The 20,676-nt window shown below is 45.4% G+C and overlaps 1 protein-coding gene and 1 pseudogene across 1 annotated transcript; both read right to left on the bottom strand.

Moving 5' to 3' along the window:
- Positions 1 to 1,488: 1,488 nt before the first annotated feature.
- On the bottom strand, positions 1,489 to 17,860 carry LOC146969774 (uncharacterized). The gene is made up of 3 exons (XM_085805337.1): positions 17,689 to 17,860; positions 15,623 to 16,573; positions 1,489 to 1,779 (listed from the first exon to the last, which is right to left on the bottom strand). The coding sequence occupies exons 1-3, from the start codon at positions 17,858 to 17,860 to the stop codon at positions 1,598 to 1,600; spliced, it is 1,305 nt and encodes a 434-aa protein (XP_085661463.1). The 3' UTR covers positions 1,489 to 1,597.
- Positions 17,861 to 19,208: 1,348 nt separating this feature from the next.
- Positions 19,209 to 20,608, bottom strand: LOC146969773 (uncharacterized; annotated as a pseudogene).
- Between the last annotated feature and the right edge of the window lie 68 nt (positions 20,609 to 20,676).

The raw sequence follows: 20,676 nt of genomic DNA, 5'->3' as shown, positions 1-20,676 counted from the left end.
CGTTGCTTCATCCACACTGAAATATTTCTCTGAGATACGACCACACCGACCGTCTTCAAGCTGACTCCACACAGACACACAGATAACGCTGCTAGCTCGCTATCGTTGTGTACTTCCGCTGGGTGTCACACTGTAAAGTTCCGGTGGGGAACATCAATTATTCTTTCAATCCGCCTCAAAGTTTCGATGGCTCTCAGAAGCAAACCGGAAAACGTTTCTGTCTATGTATTGTAAATCTAGTATGACAGACAAAAATCACCCAGGCTAGCGAAAGTGGAATAACAAGTTTCATGATACACTCTAATTTTTAAAATACAAATGTATTCAACAAAAGTGATATGATCAACATGGCCAAGTTGTGAATTAAATAATAATTTGGCTGTAGCCAGTATGTTTAGTTCAATGAAGCATTAGAGTCAGAAATGACTTGTTTTATTTAGGTGTTCAGTGTGTATAATGCAGTATGGGTAAACATGGATAAGATCAAAACTGAAATACAAGAAATTATTGTTTGCTATATGAGCAAATGCCAGATCCTGTGAGACTGAAAGAGACTGACCACTATAACCGGGGAGAGCAAGATCATAAAAAAATAAAATAATTAAGAAATGTAATAGTTAAGACAGATCATTGGTCCTCAGAAAGGAAATTATTTGATTATCTTGTTGAAGATTGTCATTAAAGACCCCCTCCCTTTACACGTGTTCCTGTGGCATTTTTCTTGTGTTAGAGGACATATCAGCCGAAAAGGAAGTGCAAAATTGCATCTCTCAGTTTTTCTGCCTTCAAATTGCTGTGAACCAATGGCAGACGCAAACTGGCAGTTTCAGGGAGACTGGAGTTGACATGTCACAGCTCCAGGGGAGGGCACTAGTGCAGCGCAGTCTCCGCCCCCCCCTACAGAGGTGCATTGCTAATGAGCTGCTGGTGCTGTGCAGAAGGAGTGCCCTGGGAAATGGCACAGGTTTTGTGATTTTGGCTAAAAACTTCATAATCACAATTTAAAGACCACAGAGAATGTGGAGAATATGAGACTTTAATTTCATATCTTAATCTCAAAAGAATACAACAGGACAACCGAGTGTGATTTAAGAGATTAATTAACTACAACACTGACTACAGAGAAAAGGTAATGTCAAAATTCAAGCATAATACAAGCGGTTTAATGATTAACCAGCAAAATAAACATTTCATAAAAGTAGTTGTCACTAAGTGTGGACTTGACAGTGATTCTTTGATTAGAAGGACAATGACAATGACATTTTAGAGGTCATGCAATGTTGTGTTGTTTAAAAAAAAACAAAAAACTTTTGGTGTTACACATAATTGTCCTAATATCAACCTCCATCTTCCTATTACAAAATGGGGATAAATGATTTTCTCCATTTTGTTTGTGCAGGCTTTATCTACTGAAGGCCAATTGGACACTTGGTGTTCTGGTCAATTTAATGGTTTGGTTTGGTGGTGGGAAGGAAGTGTGTGCTTTATTAGTTTGTGCCGTGGCTGATGACATACCTGCTTCTCACCTGTGTGGTTTTTAATAAACCTACTTAATACTGATTGTTCACTACAAATGTTCCCTACAGGTGTTCCAGACTTATAGTTTTACATCTTCATGTGTTTTTTTATGGGCTGCGGATTGGGACCGATAACTGAATTTTTCCCCACATATATCACAAGAATAAGGCTTCTCACCTGTGTGGATTCTTGTATGCCTAATCAAATCTGAATGGCCAGTAAACTTTTTCCCACAGGTTTTGCAGGTGTATGGCTTCTCACCTGTGTGGATTCTCATGTGCAACACCAGTCCCATTCGACGGGTAAAACCTTTTCCACATATTACACATAAATGAGGCTTCTCACCTGTGTGGGTTCTTCTGTGATCATTTAAGGTTTTTCTGTCAATAAACTTTTTCCCACAGGTGTTGCAGGTGTACGGCCTCTTGTGGGTTCTTCTGTGAGTCGTCAAGTTTGCATTATGTGCGAACCTCTTCCCACATGTTTCACAAGTAAAAGGCTTCTCACCTGTGTGAGTTCTCATGTGACTCACTAAGTGTTCTTCACGGATAAAATCTTTGTCACACAGTTCACAAGAAAAAGGCCTCTCATTTGTGTGGATTCTTGTATGCCTAACCAGATCTGCCTTCCTGGTAAACTTTGTCCCACAAGAGTTGCAGGTGTACGGCTTCTCACCTTCGTGCATTCTCCTATGGAGATCTAAGTGTTTTTGATGCATAAAACCTTTCCCACATACAGGTGGTTCTGGGTCTACATGTCCACTTCCTTCCTGATGTTGGCTCTCAGCTACAGCAGAGCTGTGAGAGAGGAGCTGCTGGTCACTGGTTGGTTCAGGTTCTCTGTGGTCACTTCCCTCATGAGTAGGAGTCAACATAAAGGTGTCAGTCTCCTGCTTCAGTAGCAGCTGCTCTCCCTCCTGACTGCTGCAGACCTCCTCCTCTTCCTCTTTAATCTGTGAAGGCTCTGGCTCCTCCTGCTCCAGACTGGAGAGAACAAACTCCTCCTCTTCCTCCTTACACACAAGTGGCTGTGGGAGCTCTGGAACAACGACGGCCCAATTCCAATCCGACCCCTCACGGACTCACTGACTTAGAGGCGCGTTCACGGGAAGTCCGTGAGTGTGTGAGGGCTGTTCCATTGTCAGATCATCAAGTCAGTGAGTCAGTGAATGAGCCCTTACTGCCCCCTTACCGTAAGTCAGCACCGATGCTGACTTTGGGTAGGGGAATTACCCACAGTTCATAGCGTTGTAAAGTCAAACACATGAGATGCCGTCGGAACGCAAAAAAAAAAAAGTAAATTACCACACGTAGTCAGAGAGAGCTCCGCCGCTCTCTTTATTGTTAATGGACAGGAGCAACAACCAAAGAAAAAAGAAAGAAAGAAAAAAAGAAGAAGTTTACTGTCAGTATTAACGTGCAGTTTGTGATTATTGATGATAATTTGATCAGATCTGATCCAGGAACATTTTGTTTTGAGTCCGTCCCCCTCACACACCTTGTGCGCGTTGAAAGTACGTAAATTATCAGCCCAAGACCGGAGTCAACAACATGTTGTTGTCAAGGTAACGTGTCGTGAGAGTGGGTAAGTGCTGTTCCATTCATGTTTACAGCATCTGGACCCTCACAGACTCTCACACTCTGTCACTTAGAGCTGACGTCACTTTAGTCAGTGAGGGTTCAGGGCCTGAGTCTTTAGGGGGCGGATTGGAATTGGGGGAAGGAGTCGTGTGAAACAGCAGACATATAGAGATGAGAAAGTGTCTGATCAAGTGACAGTATCAGTGACATTACAACATATTCAGGAGAAGAAACAGGAAGTACAGAGAACACACACAATCAGACATTTAAATCTCAGTAAAAAAAAAACGTAGACCTGGGTCAACCTGCCGCTAATTTAAGTGATTCTGCCCCAGTTGCAACTCGTACAAGACGCTTTGGGAAAGCAGCTGAATTTGACGGAACAAAATCAGATCTGAATGAACTGGCTACTGTGTTACTTCTCAATCAGACTATTCTGGTTTTACAGACCTGTCCTGTGTAGCAGAGTTTCAGGTTTCCAGGTTTCCTCTTTAATCTGTGGAGGCTCTGGCTCCTCCTGCTCCAGACTGGTGAGAACAAACTCCTCCTTCTTACAGACATGTTGCTGTAGGTGTTCTGGAACAACAAGGAGACATTAGAATTAGATCATCATGGATGATGGAGCTATTTATTTATCGTCAGTATTTGGTGTTGTTTAGTTTGGTATTTAGTTTAGTTAGTATTTAGTTTTGATTATTCTGATTTAATTTATTTGATGTCATTATAGTGGCCGTTTGTCACTATCGACGCACGCGTGCCAGTAGGTGTAGCAGGTGTAGCCTAAGTGCTTAACACAGCAACTGTCCAGGCAATACTCTTTTTGTTGCAGATTTATTCATACAGCCGACTCAAATACTAACACAATCAACACATTCTCTGACCTGCGGCATGGCACGGTCAAAACCGAATGAGTTCCTCAGTGTGCGCACCTGCGCTGATTACCCACCTCCATTTATCGAGTCAGAGCATCTGAACAGTGATCGCCACATACTGGCACAAAATGTGTACAACACTATAAAAGAAAGAAAATGACCAATTTGGCTCCTACAGTCATTATTAGATTTCAGTTAGTTCAGGTGTTTTCTCTGTATCTTGTTTTGTTTGGCCACGTTAAGGGCACCAGAGATTATACGCATCACGTAGGAATTTTCTTTGTTCTTAGGTTACTCGCTTTTCTGGTCAAATAAATCACGTTGTTGAAATTGGACATTTAATTGAACAATATGTTTTTTCCCATCCAAGTACACCACAACCCATGGTGCAGCAGTGGCCCTTTAATTTTTATGATTTGAAGTTTGATTTGAAACTTTTATATGTTTGACAAACGGTTACTAAAATGCACAAACTGTGACCTAGGTTTGGTCTTATTTTGTCCTAAAGCAACACACTCAAAACAAACTTGTCCAAACATTAAATAAAAAAAAAGTTGAACGAACAATGCTGACTGTGGCCATTAACAGTCCTGATCAGGATCCTACAGAGTCACATCACCTCCTTTTGGAGATCTCCTAGGTCTGTCCGACTGGGAGGAGACTACAGGACAGACCCTGAACTCATTGTAAGGATTATACATCCCATCTGGAAAGGGAACGCTTAGGGACCCCCCAGGAGGAGATGGAGAGTGTTACCAGGGAGAGCGATGTCTAGGACCTTCTACTTAGTCTGCTGCCACCATGACCCCACTCCAGGTAAGTGATAGATGATGGATGGAGGGAACAAGTAGAAGAGAGACAGAGCAAAACAAACCACAAGCAGCACACCAAGCAAACAAAGAGCTGTGTGTAAAACTAAACAGGAAACAGGAGAAACACTAAAGGTTGAAGAAGTTGTTCCCCCGGTGGTCCTGACCTGCTACAATCATGACAACAACATAGACCAGTGGTTGCCAACCTTTTTCTCAAGGGACCCATATTTTTACCATTGAAAACTTTGGTGACCCCCCTCCCCCCCGATGTAAAATAAAATAAAATAAGGAATATCATAACTTCTTTTACATCAGTAATTTAATAACAGCATGGAACAAACAATCAGGAGAACCTGTGTATGATTACAACATATTTCTCCAGAACTTGTACTTTTAAAAATATAATTGTGTTTTTAAAAGTACAAGTTCTGAAGAATATGTTGTAATTTTACACAGATTTTTTCTCATTGTTCCATGCAGTTTTTTCAAATTCATTGTGACTGATATTGCCCTGCTGTATTATGTATGTAATGTTTTAAAACTGTTGATATTAAATCATCTATTGATATAGGCCTATAATTTATTTGTTTATCTATTTAAATACACAAATAAATGTTTAATGTGGCCCTTGAATTTAGTTGATTTTGTCACATATATGAATTAAATGCTTAGCCTACTCATTTATTTAACATTTTAATTACATAAAAATTATTAAACCCTTTAAAATCAAGAGGGCTTCGCGACCCCCCCTGGATCTTTGGCGCCCCCCTTGGGGGGTCCCGCCCCCCAGGTTGGGAACCACTGACATAGACGACAGGGTCTCTGCTCCTGGTTTTACCAACAGGGTCTGGCTGCAGATCTCCACTGTCAGGGCGCTTCCTTGCAGACCTGCACTGTGAGGCCACCTGCACGGTGGGGACGGAAGTTGATTCAAAGCTTTTCAAAATAAAAGCGAATAAACCGGAAGCATGTATTTGTGAAGTTGTTTTTTTTTTAAACATGAAGAATAAGAAAAAGTGGTCAATAATGGACAAACACTGGGCTTAATATATGAATAAAATTAAAACTAAATTGGCCATACCGTGTGTGTGTGTAACGGCGGTCCGCGGGTGGTTAGCGGTACTCGAGTTAAACTCACTCACCCTTAAAAGACGTGGTAACCAATGTGCAGAGTGCCCGTTGAGCTTTTGGCGAGATGGTTAGCATCGTCGCCCGCGGTGTTGGAGACCCGGGTTCGAAACCCGTTCAGGGCAGGGCACAGAACAATTGATATATACTTTATTTTTTGGGGCTTTATTTTATATAATGTAGGTAAATATAATTTAAAAGTGAGTATACCAGGAGGAACCTATATATTTTCTAGTTTCCCATATGACCATACTTTATTTCTTGGGGCTTAATTATATATGACGTTACGGTGCATTCAAGGCAACTTGTAACTCGTGTTTTTCCGACCTGTGAAGTCGTACCAGTTCGATCTGGTACGAGTTCACGGGTCGGAAGTTACGAGTGGCCGTTATAGTGACTTTCACAGGTAAAACAGGTCGGAAAAACACGAGTGGGTTGCCTGGAACACTACAAAGTCTTAAGTTGTGACTTGAAGCTGCAATTTACGGTTTCAAAAGCCTGCCTGGAACGGTTACAGTGTAACCCCGGTTCTCTGAGAATAGAGAATATCTCTCCACCACATATAGAATATATGTTATGGGATTTACTGACATTCTAGCAGCTGACGTGAAAACTTCTTTAAGACACACCACGCCTACCGTGGCTTCCCCTGCGCCCTATAAATGGACCCAGCTGCGCAGGGATCAGCTGATTCACTCTGATTTGAACGGGTCCCGAGCGGCCTCGATGTGGAGAGATATTCTCTATTCTCAGAGAACCGGGGTTACACTGTAACCCCACGTTCTCTATCGTATGAGAATATCTCTCCACCACATATAGAATATATGTTATGGGCTCTGTAAGACACACCGTGAGGGTCCCAAGGAGACAGAGCAGACACCGCCCCCATAGTAACCCCATGAGGTAGTTTCGAATGAGACGTCCCCACCCCGGGTGCACTAAATTTACAGTGTGTACAAAATCACCCCAAACTATATACAAATGGATGTACTCATGGCGGCGACACCGCAAGACGCTACGTGCCACCACCCCCTGTACATGATCCCCGCACAACCAACCCCGCCAGACGCAAGGGCTGGGTGCAAGGAAGAGGCCACTCAGATGGCCGGCACTCTGCCAGTCCACTGACAAGGATCTTGACATCACCCTGGCCAGGCCCGAGGCCAACTGGCCCAGGGGCACAGTGAATAAATCCTCAGGTCGACCTGGCCCCCAGCACACGCTCCCCAAAGGAGGTACTGGCGGCCACGTTCAAACTATAAAACCTGGTAAAAGTATTTGGCGTTGCCCATGTGGCGGCTGCACACACCTCTGAGAGGGCCGCCCCACGCCACAAGGCCCAGGAGGTGGATACGCCCCGCGTAGAGTGCGCTTTCACTCCCTCCGGCACTGGCTCACCCGTCTCACTGTATGCACGGTGGATAGCATCCACGACCCAGTGAGAAAGCCCAGCCTTAGAAACCGGCTTCCCCCGACGCTGAGGCTGGAAACAGACAAACAACTGATCAGTCGTCCTGAATGCAGCTGTACGTTGAATATAGATCTTTAGCGCCCTAACCGGGCACAGCGCTGACCATTGCAGCCCGTCTGCCCCCTCGGAGGGTTGCACCAGTGGTGTCACCCATGAAAACCACGTCATGTGTGGCCAGTCCGGCGCCACCAGAATCACCTGAACGTCCTCCTGACTGATCCTCTGCAGCAGGTTGGGCAGGAGGCTGAATGGGGGAAACGCATAAAGCAGCCTCTGAGGCCACTGGTGTGCCATGGCATCGCAACCCAGTGGCGGCGAATCCCTCCCGATGGAGTAAAACAGTGGGCAGTGAGCATTCTCGCTCGAGGCGAACAGGTCGGCCACCGCCACTCCAAAGCGGCGCCAGATCTGCTCCACCACTGCTGGATGCAGCCTCCAGTTCCCTGGATGCGGCCCCCTCCTGGAAAGGAGGTCCGCCGCCACATTCACCACTCCAGGCACATGCATTGCCCTGAGTGAAAGGAACCGTTTGTATGCCCACGTCCACAGTCTGTGTGCTATCTTGCACAGGTGTAGAGAGCCCATGCCTCCCTGCCTGTTGACGTATGCAGCTGCTGTGGTGCTGTCGGTTCTTATAAGCACGTGGCAGCCCTGCAGCACTGGCAGGAAATGCACCAGGGCCAGGTGGATTGCCCTCAACTCCAAGGCGTTGATATGGCGGCCCTGCCATAGGGCTCCCCAACGCCCACTGGTCCCCCTGCCTTCGTGGATAGCACCCCACCCATCGAGGGATGCATCCACCGAGACCACCTGGCGGCGCAGCACTGGGCCCAGCCTGCTGCCTCTCGCCAAGTTCTCTGGGACGTTCCACCACCTGAGAGCTGTGCACAGCTTCCCGGTAATGAGCACCGACGCCCGCAGATTCCTCTGTGGGCAGAGCCCCAAACCGTACAGGTACCTCTGTACAGGCCGCATGTGCAGGAGAGCTAGCGGCACCACCTGTACAGCAGCGGCCATGAGACCTAGGAGGCGAAGACACAGCTTCCATGTGACCCCGGCCCCCAGGTGAAACCTCTCCAGACAATCCTTGAGGGAATCCTGTCTGACCTGAGTCAACGTGACCAACCCAGTCCTGGCATCCAGCCACATGCCCAGGAACTGGGTGGCCTGAGATGGTTGCAAACTGCATTTCTTTTCGTTGATGCGCAGACCCAGGTACTGGATGTGCACCAACAACATCTGGACATGACGGCGACACTGCTCCTCTGTCTGAGCGCATATGAGCCAATCGTCCAGGTAATTCAATATCCTGAGGCCCTGCACCCGCAGAGGCCCCAAGGTCGCATCCATGCACCTGGTAAAGGTGCGGGGAGCCAGCGATATCCCAAAGGGGAGGACACAGAATTCGAAGATTTTGCCGTCGAAGGCAAACCTGAGGAATCTTCTGTGGCCCTCCCAGATTGGAATCTGGAAATACGCGTCCTTGAGGTCGACTGTTGCGAACCAGTCTCCCACAAGAACCGCCTGCTTCACCCGTGGAATGGACAACATCTTGCACTTCAGGGGTCGAAGAAACTTGTTCAGACCCCTGAGGTCCAAAATAGGCCGGAGTGTCCCATCGCGTTTTGGGATCAGAAAATAACGTGAATAGAACCCTGCCCGCCTGTCGCCGTGATCCACTTCTCTGATGGCCCTCTTGTCCAGGAGAGTGGAAACCTCTGAGCGCAAGATCTCTCTGCGCTGGTGATCTGCAACCATGGTAAAAGCAGGTACTGAAGTCACAGGAGGGGCGCACAAAAACTGAAGGCGATAGCCCTGGGTCATTGTTGAAACGACCCAGGGGTCCACCCCCAAGGACTCCCATGCTTCTGCATGAGGCCCCTGAGGGTTTGGGCCGACAGGGGAAAAATTGGCGTCAGGACTGGGACTTGGGGCCCTGGGGTGCCTTGCCCCCGCGCCCTCTCGGTCCTTTCCTGCCACGCCGCACTGCATCCAGCCGGACCCTCAGATCTGGCTGGGCCTGACTGGCTTGTTGCTGCTGTTGGTGCCCTTGCTGTGGCCTACGCACCTCCTGCCAGCCTGTGGTCTGCCTCAGGGCATTTGTCATCTCTCGAGCCGCACGACGAGCCTCCTGCGCCTGCTGGATCATGGCTGTCGCATCCGGCCCAAACATAGCTGTCGGTTCCACAGGCAGCCTGAGAAGACATGCCCTGTCTTCCGGCTGCAACTGGGACTGTGACAACCACAGATGACGACGTGCTTGCCAGAGACCTGACAAGGCCTTGCCAGCTGCCTCCCCTTGCTCTCTCATGAGCTTGGGGAGAAGTGAGGAGACCTGCTGCAGTTCCTCTACTAGCTGCCCCCCACACTCCTCTGAAAGCTGCTGGACTAAGTGCCGCTGATACAGGGACAATATGGCCGCCGTGTTGGCCAGTTTCGTCTGAACTGCCATAGCCCCATGCATCCTCTCTAGCAACCCATCCATCGCGTTGCAGTTTTTGCTCCGGCTCTTCCCTTTCCCCAGAACTGACTTTGAGGGAGCCACCAGAGCTGCCAAAGCTGCGTCCACGGAGGGTGGCGGCCCACAACCAATCCTCTCTGGAGCGTGAACCGCAGTCATGGCCCGACAGAGGCCGGACCAGTGACCCATTGCCCGTGGTGTTTTAAATTGCTTCCTGACCACCTCCTCAAAGTCTGAGAGGAGGGGCACCAAGAAGCGCGTTGAAGGTTGAGACCCCCCTTTGTCATCATCAAATCGTGAAGGGCCGAGCCCCTGTATAGTCGGCATCTCCACACCAAGAGCAGTTGCTGCCCTACTAATAAGACCTTGCAGGAGAGGTGACCGCTTCTCCTCAAGCTCCCCCTCCTCTTGCTGGTCAGCAGCAAACACATCCTCCTCATCTGAAGGAAACAGGGAAACACTTGCCTCCTCGTCATCACCCTCCACATCTATGAAGGGGGATGCGGGGCGTTCATCATATGAGGGCCCTGGGGGCGAATGCACCACCTCGGCTGGGACACAGCACACAGACCGCACCCCCCCCACTGTTCGCACAGTGAAGGGGCCTGGAGCGGAAACCGTGCCAGCCTGCCCCATTTCTGCAGCTGCAGGCTTGAACCGCTTGGTGGCCTGCAAGCCTACACCAGGGGTCTCCCTTATTATGCCCTGTTTCTGAAACAACCGGCAGCGTGCTTCCCTTTGCCTTGCTGACATGCAAAAGCAACTCATACATGCAGCCGGATCCTCCCGTGCTGCCCATGCATGCTCCCCCCCCAAGCAATAAACACACAAGTCATGGGAATCATCTATGGGGATCTTCCCCCCACAACCCAGGCATAATGGACTCTCCCGACTCGTCATGGCGGTGACGTCACCGTCACGTGACCCGGAAAAGTTTATGGTGGAAAGTTTGTTATTGTTTCACTTCTTGTTCGTTTTTGTGTATTATGCTACCCACAAGAATTAACTTGGATATAGGGAGGGAACGGACGCTTTTGCCGCTGTTGTGCCGCTCCCCGACACAACACAATGCGCGGAAGCGTTTTGTTTTTTTTTTGTTTGTTTGTTTTTTTTTTAATGGCAAGAAAGCCGCCCAGGAAGAAAGTGCTGGCCGTGCCCGCGACTTGTCGCTTCTCCGGCCAGCTGTACCTACACGGCACAATCCTCCTAATGGACAACTTCCCCACACAAAAGGGAAAAAGGAGATATGAGAGAGGACGCTGGCTGCACCCGCGACTTCGTCGCTTCCTCAGACCAACTGTACGCTCAGTACCCCCAGCTCAACTCCTCTTCCCCAAGAAATGTAAGGGAGCAAAAGCGACTTTTCACCCTGAGAGGAGTCCAACACAGACCAGCTCTCTACCCGAAGGTATGTGGATGCACAAAAAGCCACCGATCAACTCCCTCTCTCACACAATTCGTTTCTTCTGTCTCTTTCGTTCTCACGCCGTCTGATCTGCAGTGAAAATCAGAGGATCAGCTGATCCCTGCGCAGCTGGGTCCATTTATAGGGCGCAGGGGAAGCCACGGTAGGCGTGGTGTGTCTTAAAGAAGTTTTCACGTCAGCTGCTAGAATGTCAGTAAATCCCATAACATATATTCTATATGTGGTGGAGAGATATTCTCATACGATAGAGAACGCAGCATTAGCCAAAACGACCAGATCGCTTACTTCTGCTTTAAAAATATATTTTTTAAAAAGTATGTTTCCAGTTCAACTGGAGGGTCAGGGTTAGCAAGAAAATATCAAGATACAATATAGATATATAGCTTCACTTCTCAGACTGACAACTGCCCCCTTGGTCAAACCGTGTGGAAGCCCCCCGCAGCCCGCAGCCGGACCCTTCTCCCACTCCCAGCTAAATGTCATGAAAATAAACAAGCATACACAGCCTCCATCTGCTCCAAGGTAAGCTAGCAGGACTAGGGCTGCATCCCAAATCACTCACTACTACAGTGTTTCCTCTAGGATTTGTTTTTAAGGGGGGGATCGGACCTTACAACTTTAACTTTCACCACGCACTGCTGCAGCATGCACGCTTCTCTCTCTCTCTCTAGCTCTGTGTGTGAATGTCAATAACAAACAGCGCTATGTGTGGTGGCCCTGAAGTGCAAAACACAACGGCAAATCAGACACAACGACATTAACCAAACCGGAAAAGGTAGGTACCCTCGGCGACATGAATCGTGGCTGATTGGACAAAAGAACTGGTCCGTGCTTTGAACCGGAAAGACAACACCGCCAGCGCGACAGACAAGCGGGACTAGCACAGAGGCCGCTATGTATTGCCCAAAATGTTTTGCTTTTGTGTTTTCTGATTTGCCGTTGTTTAGTAATTTGTCGTTGTGTTTTCTGTTTTGTGTTGTGTTTTCTCTTTTTGTGTTGTGTTTTCTCTTTTGCCGTTGTGTTTTCTCTTTTTGTCTTGTGTTTTCTCTTTTGCCGTTGTGTTTTCTCTTTTTGTCTTGTGTTTTCTCTTTTTGTCTTGTGTTTTCTCTTTTTGTCTTGTGTTTTATGATTTGCCGTTGTGTTTTCTCTTTTTGTGTTGTGTTTTCTCTTTTGCCGTTGTGTTTTCTCTTTTTGTCTTGTGTTTTCTCTTTTGCCGTTGTTGTCCGATTTGCCGTTGTGTTTTGCACTTCAGGGCCACCGTATGAGGAGATGAATGAACGGAAGACATGCAGCAGTGTATTTGCGACATAAAAAAACAGAAGGAGCTGTACCTATGAGGAAACACTGTAGCCTACTATAGCGTACTTCTACAGATTGAATCCTCTCGGTGGGGAGAAAAAAAGAAAAGAAGAAGCTCTGGTCTCGGTCCGCGACACAAACACCACGTCCTGTTACCCGTATATTCTCTTGCAGATGCGCCACATGATGCAATTTATGAATCGATAAAAGCCGTATTTTGATCACCATTATGTTTACATTGTGACCACGCAATTTTGTAGTGGTGTCAGAATGTTTAGTGATTATTAATATTCATAAATATAGCGCTCATATGCCTCTGAGACTCTGACGCTCAATATTGAGAGTGAGGAGTTGTCGTCACAGCTCAGAGCCCCAATACATCCATGTCAGAGCCCCGCCCCCCTTCTCCGCCATGATGGAAGGATTCCGGTGGCAACAGCCTTACTAGTCTATGGGCAAAACAAAATCGTCTACTCCGTAATTTACTGTTTTACAATGCCGGAAATCACTGCTGTGTTAAAAACTGCTTCAGTGATTTACTTTCTCCTTATTCTTTCTAGTAATTTGTTGATCTGTTGGCGCAAAAAAGAGCTAGAATTTAGTCCGTCTCTGTGCTGTTCTGATGACGTTGCCCCTGGCAACCGATAGCGTCTCCTTCCATCATGGCCGACCATCGTCACGTGACTCCTCACTCTCAATAAAAACACTAGCTGTGTCCCAATTCAGGGGCTGCAGCCTTCGGAGGGTGCATTTGAAGGCCGATTACGTCACAGCGCTGCGCGAAGGCTGTCCCAATTCGTCTAAATTCGAAGGGTCCTCCAAATGCAGCCTCCAAATGCGTCCTCCTTTCCCCTGCATTCGGAGGATGCACCGCTACCATCCTTCGCGGCCTCCCGTATCCCAAGATGCTTTGCTGCACCGTTGTTGTTATTAGCAACCTAGCCGTTAGCTATCGAACGGAGCAGCTCTGTGCTGTAGCCACGGTAACCCGGCTCTGTGGCCGGCTCGGAGGTGTGGCCGCCCGCTGCTGAGCTCTGCTCTGCTCTGGCTGCACAGGTGAGGAGCAGAGGTGTGTGTGACAAGTTTTAATAAGAAAGCTATGAAAACACATTACTTGTGCTCTTTATTCTCTATTCACTTAATAGTCTGAAGCCTACCCCCCTGGCTGCTGTTCAATGGTTTGTTTATTAGTATATTAATGATAACTGCCCTTGTATTGATTCTACTTCTTTAAAAAAAAAAAAAAAAAAAGTGAGGGGTGGAGGAGCGGAGGAGCGGTAGAGCCGTTACAAGCGGCACTTTTAAATGTTTAACGTCCGGCCGTTGTTTACGTTAGGCCGTTGTTTACGTTCGGATCAGGAAATGCTCTGAAGGCTAGACCGTCCCATTTACCGACCGTTGATGCGGCCCCCGGAGGAGCCTCCGAAGCCGTTGCCTCCGGAGACCGCGTAGGCTGGGTCCTCCGAAGGCTGCAGCCCCTGAATTGGGACACAGCTACTGTTGACACTCGGGCAGCGTCGAGAAGCTTGTCGGGCTAGCAACAGTAACTAAGGGGGGCGGAGCTTTTGCGAAAGGTCAATTATTCTATCCGCCTCAAAGTTTCGATGGTTCTCAGAAGTAAACCGGAAAACGTCACTGTCTATGTATTGTAAATCTAGGTATGACAGACAAAAAATCACCCAGGCTGTGACGAAAGTGAAATAATAATGTTTCATTATACATACGCTCTAATTTTTTAAATACAAAATTATTCAACAAAGTGATATGATCAACACAGCCAAGTCGTGAATTAAAGAATAATATTTGGCTGGTATACAGTACATAGTGTTAGTATGTTTAGTTCAATGAAGCATTAGAGCCAGAAATGACTTGTTTTATTTAGGTGTTCAGTGTGTATAATGCAGTCTGGGTAGGCAAGAACAGATGGATGAGATTAAAACTGAAATACAAGAAATCATTGGCTTGCTATATCAAAAGCAAATGCCAGATCCTGTGAGACTGAAATTACCACTATGACCGGGGAGAGCAAGATCACAAAAACAAAAATAATTTAGAAATTTAATTGTTCAGACAGATTATTGGTCCTCAGAAAGTAAATTATTTGATTACTTTGTTGAATACTGTCATTAATCTCATATTTTAACCTCAAAAGAACACAACAGGACAACCGAGTGTGACTAAAGAGATTACTTAACTACAACACTGACTACAGTTTAAAAATACCACTCTTACATTGACTGCAGTTGTTCCCATGAGAGCAGAACTTCATCAACTATGAGTCCAAAATATTCTCCATTTTTTTTCAGAAAGATTAAAAATGTATTTAGCAAGAATTGGATGTTAGGCCTATGTTTACAGTCAAACATTTTGATGCACTGTAGACTTAATTTTTGATAAATCAAAAATCTGAGAAACAAGTTTTGTGGAGGACGGTCTAAAGGTGCTCTCTAGCAAGTTTGGCGACAATTGAGCAAAAATTGTGTGAGGAGATTATGTAGGTTTTACAGTTTTTCAAAAAAAAACTGGACTTCATAATTTGTAATGAGTTTAAGTGGACAAAAGTTTCAGGAGTATTGGGGCTACAGTTTGGTTAAAGTTTCAACACTGTAGCATGTACTGTTGATTTTGTAGGTATTTTTAAAGTTTTTAAATTTGAACGCTTATTGGTGTTACATGTAATTGTCTAATATCAACATCCATCTTCCTATTACAAAATGGGGATAAATTATTTTCTCCATTTTGTTTGTGCAGGTTTTATCTATCTACCTACTGAAGGCCAATTGGACACTTGGTGTTCTGGTCAATTTAATGGTTTGGTTTGGTGGTGGGAAGGAAGTGTGTGCTTTATTAGTTTGTGCCGGGACTGATGACATACCTGCTTCTCACCTGTGTGGTTTTTAATAAACCTACTTAATACTGATTGTTCACTACAAATGTTCCCTACAGGTGTTACAGACTTATAGTTTTTCACCTTAATGTCTTTTTTTATGGGCCGCAGATTGGTACAGATAACTGAATTTTTCCCCACATATATCACAAGAATAAGGCTTCTCACCTGTGTGGATTCTTGTATGCCTATTCAAATCTGACCGGTCAGTAAACTTTTTCCCACAGGTGTTGCAGGTGAACGGCTTTTCACCTGTGTGGATTCTTGTATGCCTATTCAAAGAAGACCGGTCAGTAAACTTTTTCCCACAGGTGTTGCAGGTGAACGGCTTCTCACCTGTGTGGATTCTTGTATGCCTAATCAAATGTGACTGGTGAGTAAACTTTTTCCGACAGGTTTTGCAGGTGTATGGCTTCTCACCTGTGTGAGTTCTCATATGACTCACCAAGCTTTCTTCACGGATAAAATCTTTGTCACATATTTCACAAAAAAAAGGCCTCTCACCTGTGTGGATTCTTGTATGCCTAAGCAAATCTGACCGTTCAGTAAACTTTTTCCCACAGGTGTTGCAGGTGAACGGCTTCTCACCTGTGTGGATTCTTGTATGCCTAATCAAATGTGACTTGTGAGTAAACTTTTTCCAACAGGTTTTGCAGGTGTATGGCTTCTCACTGGCGTGCATTCTCCAATGGATGTTTAAGTTTATTTGATGCATAAAACCTTTCCCACATTTTACACACAAATAAGGTCCTTCACCTGCGTGACTACGTACACCGTCACTGTCACTTGTGCGACGTCTCTTCTTTGGTTGTGTCTGTACATTTCCAGGTGGTTCTGGGTCTACATGTCCACTTCCTTCCTGATGTTGGCTCTCAGCTACAGCAGAGCTGTGAGAGAGGAGCTGCTGGTCACTGGTTGGTTCTGGTTCTCTGTGGTCACTTCCCTCATGAGTAGGAGTCAATATAAAGGTGTCAGTCTCCTGCTTCAGTAGCAGCTGCTCTCCCTCCTGACTGCTGCAGACCTCCTCCTCTTCCTCTTTAATCTGTGGAGGCTCTGGCTCCTCCTGCTCCAGACTGGAGAGAACAAACTCCTCCTGACAGACATGTTGCTGTAGGTACTCTGGAACTACAAGGAGACATGAGAATTAGATCATCATGGATGATGGTGCTATTTATTTATTATTAGTATTTGGTGTTGCTTAGTTTGGTATTTAGTTTAGTTAGTATTTAGTTTTGATTATTCTGATTTAATTTATTTGATGTCATTAGTCGCCCTTTGTAACTATCGACGCACGCTGACGGGTTAAAAGGCTTTACGCGTGCCAGTATGTAAGTGTATAGGTGTAGCAGGTGTAGCCTAAGTGCATAACACAGCAACTATCTAGGCAATCAATACTCTTTTTGTTGCAGATGTATTCATACAGCCGACTCAAATACTCACTAACACAATCAACACATTCTCTGACCTGTGGCATGGCACGGTCAAAACCGAATGAGTTCCTCAGCGTGCGCACCTGCACTGATTACCCACCTCCATTTATCGACTCAGAGCATCTGAACAGAGATCGCCACCTACTGGCACAAAATGTGTACAACACTATAAAACAAAGAAAACGACCAATTTGGCTCCTACGGTCATTATTAGATTAGAACTCTGGAACAACAGGGAGACATGAGAATTAGACCATAATGGAAAAACTCTGATCCAGGTTCGGCCCTTTGTCCTAAAGCAACTCACTCATAAACTTGTCCAAATCCTATGTTGGAGCTATTCATTTATTGTTAGTATTTTGTTTTGATTATTCTGAATCAATTTATTTGATTTCATTATGATTAGATTTCTGCCAGTATTCTGTTTGTTTGTTATTGTCTAGATGTGTTCACGTTTATTATTTGTGTTTTGCTTCATGTGGCCCCGTTAATGGCGCTGGAGAGGAACGGAGAAATTTTCTTTGTCCTTTGTTTGCTCATTTTCTTGCCAAACCCCGGCCCTTTTTTGTTGAAATTGGACATCTGTATCAATCAATCAGGCTTTATTTGTAAAGCACTTTTCATGCCCACAGCAGCTCAAAGTGCTTTAAACAAGGAACTTAAGAGACAACATAAGGTTTTCCCCACCCGCTTACAGTACATGGATGTCATGGCCCATGCAGCAGTGGCCCTTTGATTTTTGTTATGACTTGAAAAAGTTGAGTCACATCACTGTGTTAGTTAGTCCTTCCTGGTTATACAGACCTGTCCTGTGGAGCTTTATCTCTGGTTTTAGGACGATATCCAGCAGTCTGCGCTGACGATGGATCTCCTCCTCGTACTCGACGACAGTTTGTTTAAAGACTCTGAATATTTCTTCAGCAGCAGCAGTTAGTCGCTCGGTGACAAACTCTCTCAGAGACTCAACTGAAGACATCGTTGCTTCATCCACACTGAAATATTTCTCTGAGATACGACCACAGCGACCGTCTTCAAGCTGACTCAGACACACTGATAACCATGCAGATAACGCTGCTAGCGCGTGGTCTTTGTTTACTTCCGCTGGGTGTCACACCAGTGAGGTTCCGGTGGGGAACGTGAAATGTTTTTCTTTCCGTCTCATTTTTCTTTCCGTCTCTTTGCGTCGGCCGTGATGACCAAAGTGGAATTATAACATTTCATGATACATACATTATTTCAACATAATTTCGTAAGTAATATTATTCAACAAAGTTATCAAGACAACACAATCCCGTTAACATATTGAATTAAAAATAGTTGGCTGGTAATTTAAACATCACAAAATGAAGGAATCTAAGGACTTGATTTATTCAGGTGTTCAGTGTGGATAATGATTTCATTCCATTCTTTTTAAAAGTAAAATTTTACTCAACACCCACCACATTAATACAGTGAATTAAAATGTTTGTCTGTTGAACCTATGTTCACCACAAAATTAAAGCAGAAGTAAGTGATATATTTGTGTTAATATAAGTCTTAAATAGTTATATCTTCCGACAGCAATCACTTACATAGAGTGTTTGGTCTGAAACACGGGTCTGTCAGTTCCTCTGCTCTGCTCTGAGCCGAGGAGAAAACATTTATTGTATCCTACAGTTTTTATCCAATGAGGAGAGAGAACGGCATGCAGGGCTGTGTGTGCAGCCAAGGGACGCTGTGAATGTGGCGACGTAGGGACGAGGACTGTTATGGTGCGTTCAAGGAAACTCGTATTTTTCCGACCGTGAAGTCATACCAGTTCGATCTGGTATAAGTTCACGGGTCGGAAGTTACGAGTGGCCGTTATAGTGACTTTCACCGGTAAAACAGGTCGGAAAAACACGAGTGGGTTGTCTGGAACGCTACAAAGTCGTAAGTTGTGACAAGCTGTAATTTACGATTTCAAAAGCCTGCCTGGAACGCAGCATTAGCGAAAACGACCGGACCACTTACTTCTGCTTTAAGCACTAGAGCAACGATGCAAACGGGTCAGGACCAAAAAAGAGAGGAATTTCCCCCTGGGGGGGGGGGTTCTCACCATTAACAAATCACAGAAAAGTCAATTTCCAGTAGTTCAACCCCAACCAAGTATTGATTGATTATAGATGGACATAGTTTTCAGAAGGCCAACATTTCTATATTAAAAATGCTTTATCCATCACATTAAACTCAAAGTAAAACAAGGATTTTTCCAAACCGCTTCAAGTCGTCTGTGAACTCCCAATAAAGTGTGAAATCTATCCCACATGTTCAGTCAGTCTATGACTTTTTATCTGTATGGATCATTATGTCTTACGTGTCGTCCGACTGAAGCTTCCTCCACAGATGTGACAGAGGTGCAGCTTCTCACCCGAGTGAGTTCTACTGTTCACTGACTGACACATCACTTACTCTGTTCCCACATGTTGCACATACACCACAATCTATGAACAGAACTTCCTTGTTAACAGGGTTTCACCAGTCCTCAGAGAGGACAACATTATCTCCTTCATCAGTCTCATACCTTCTGGATTCAATAGTTTTTCAAAAGAACACAACAGGACGACTGAGTGAGAATAAAGACCTTTATTAACAACAATACAAACTTCATAGTAGCCTAAATGCAAAGTCTAATAAACATAAAGATGAAAGTAAGAATAAAAATACATATGGTGAGAAGAACAGGAAAGTGTCATATTTGGATCCTTAAAGGGACAAGGAGGAGTTTCTATTTGGTTATAAAAAAGTCTGACGTTAATGTGGATGAATCTCCGCTACCCACACTTGTTAATGGGCCCATTTTCGATAAATATATCGTTTTGTCTCTATCGTTATTTTGTTATTGGATATTGGAAATGCTGGTTGAGCCGACCAGCGTTTCCTTACTTTCGGTTTTGTGGCGAGTCATGAGAATAACGCAGCCGAATCGCCGTTTATGGTCGGAACTACGACGGTATGTGAACCTCTTTGAACCTCTGACTTTAATTCTTGATGAATGAAAACATGAGTCTGTCTTGCGCCGGTCAAAGGATTTCATGGTGCGCACGGAGGCTCATAAATGTAGTGTGAAAATGATCGCTTTTCCAAAACTCCTCGTTGTCCCTTTAACTCTGCTCATGATGAACCCCTTTGTTTGTGGCTGATGACAGCAAAGCTTCTCACCTGTGGATTCTAATAAACCTGCTTGAAACTGATTGGTCATTACATTTTTTCCCTACAGGTGTTGCAGGTTTATGGATTCTCACCTGTGTGTGTTTTCATATGTGCTGAGGACTGGTAAGAATATCTGAATCTTTCCCCCACATATTTCACAAGGATAAGGCTACTTACCTATATGGGTTCTTCTGTGCTTATTGAGGGCCGATAGCTGAATAAACGTTTTCCCACAGGTGTCGCAGGTGTACGGCCTCTCACCTGTGTGGATTCTTCTGTGCCTATTGAAAGCCGAGTTGTCAATAAACCTTTTCCCACAAGTGGTGCAGGTGTACGGCCTCTCACCTGTGTGAATTCTCTTATGCTTGTTCAAGTCTGCTGTGAACGTTTTCCCACATGTTTCACAAGAATAAGGCCTCTCACCTGTGTGAGTTCTCATATGGACCATCAAGGTGTGTTTACGGGTAAAATCTTTGTCACACATTTCACAAGAAAAAGGCCTCTCACCTGTGTGGATGTACGTATGCGTATGTACGTATGTGTGTGTTCTCATGTGGTCACTCTGGTGTTTTTTCAGCTTAGACTCACACTTAAAGTCTTTTCCAGAAGTGTCACGTTTAA

The sequence above is a fragment of the Trachurus japonicus genome, chromosome 17, assembly GCF_045865225.1.
Source record: "Trachurus japonicus isolate A0001 chromosome 17, Traja_1.0".
In the NCBI taxonomy this organism is placed as follows: domain Eukaryota; kingdom Metazoa; phylum Chordata; class Actinopteri; order Carangiformes; family Carangidae; genus Trachurus; species Trachurus japonicus.
Note: the sequence above shows the minus strand (reverse complement) of the source record. Positions and strands in the feature narration are given on the sequence as shown.

Coding starts and splice junctions, on each gene's coding strand:
- LOC146969774 (XM_085805337.1), bottom strand. CDS start 17,860: ATGTCTTCAGTTGAGTCTCTGAGAGAGTTTGTCACCGAGCGACTAACT. Junction 16,574..17,688: donor GATAAAGCTCCACAGGACAG/GTCTGTATAACC, acceptor TTGTAGTTCCAG/AGTACCTACAGCAACATGTC. Junction 1,780..15,622: donor GCATACAAGAATCCACACAG/GTGAGAAGCCTT, acceptor GAATCCACACAG/GTGAGAAGCCATACACCTGC.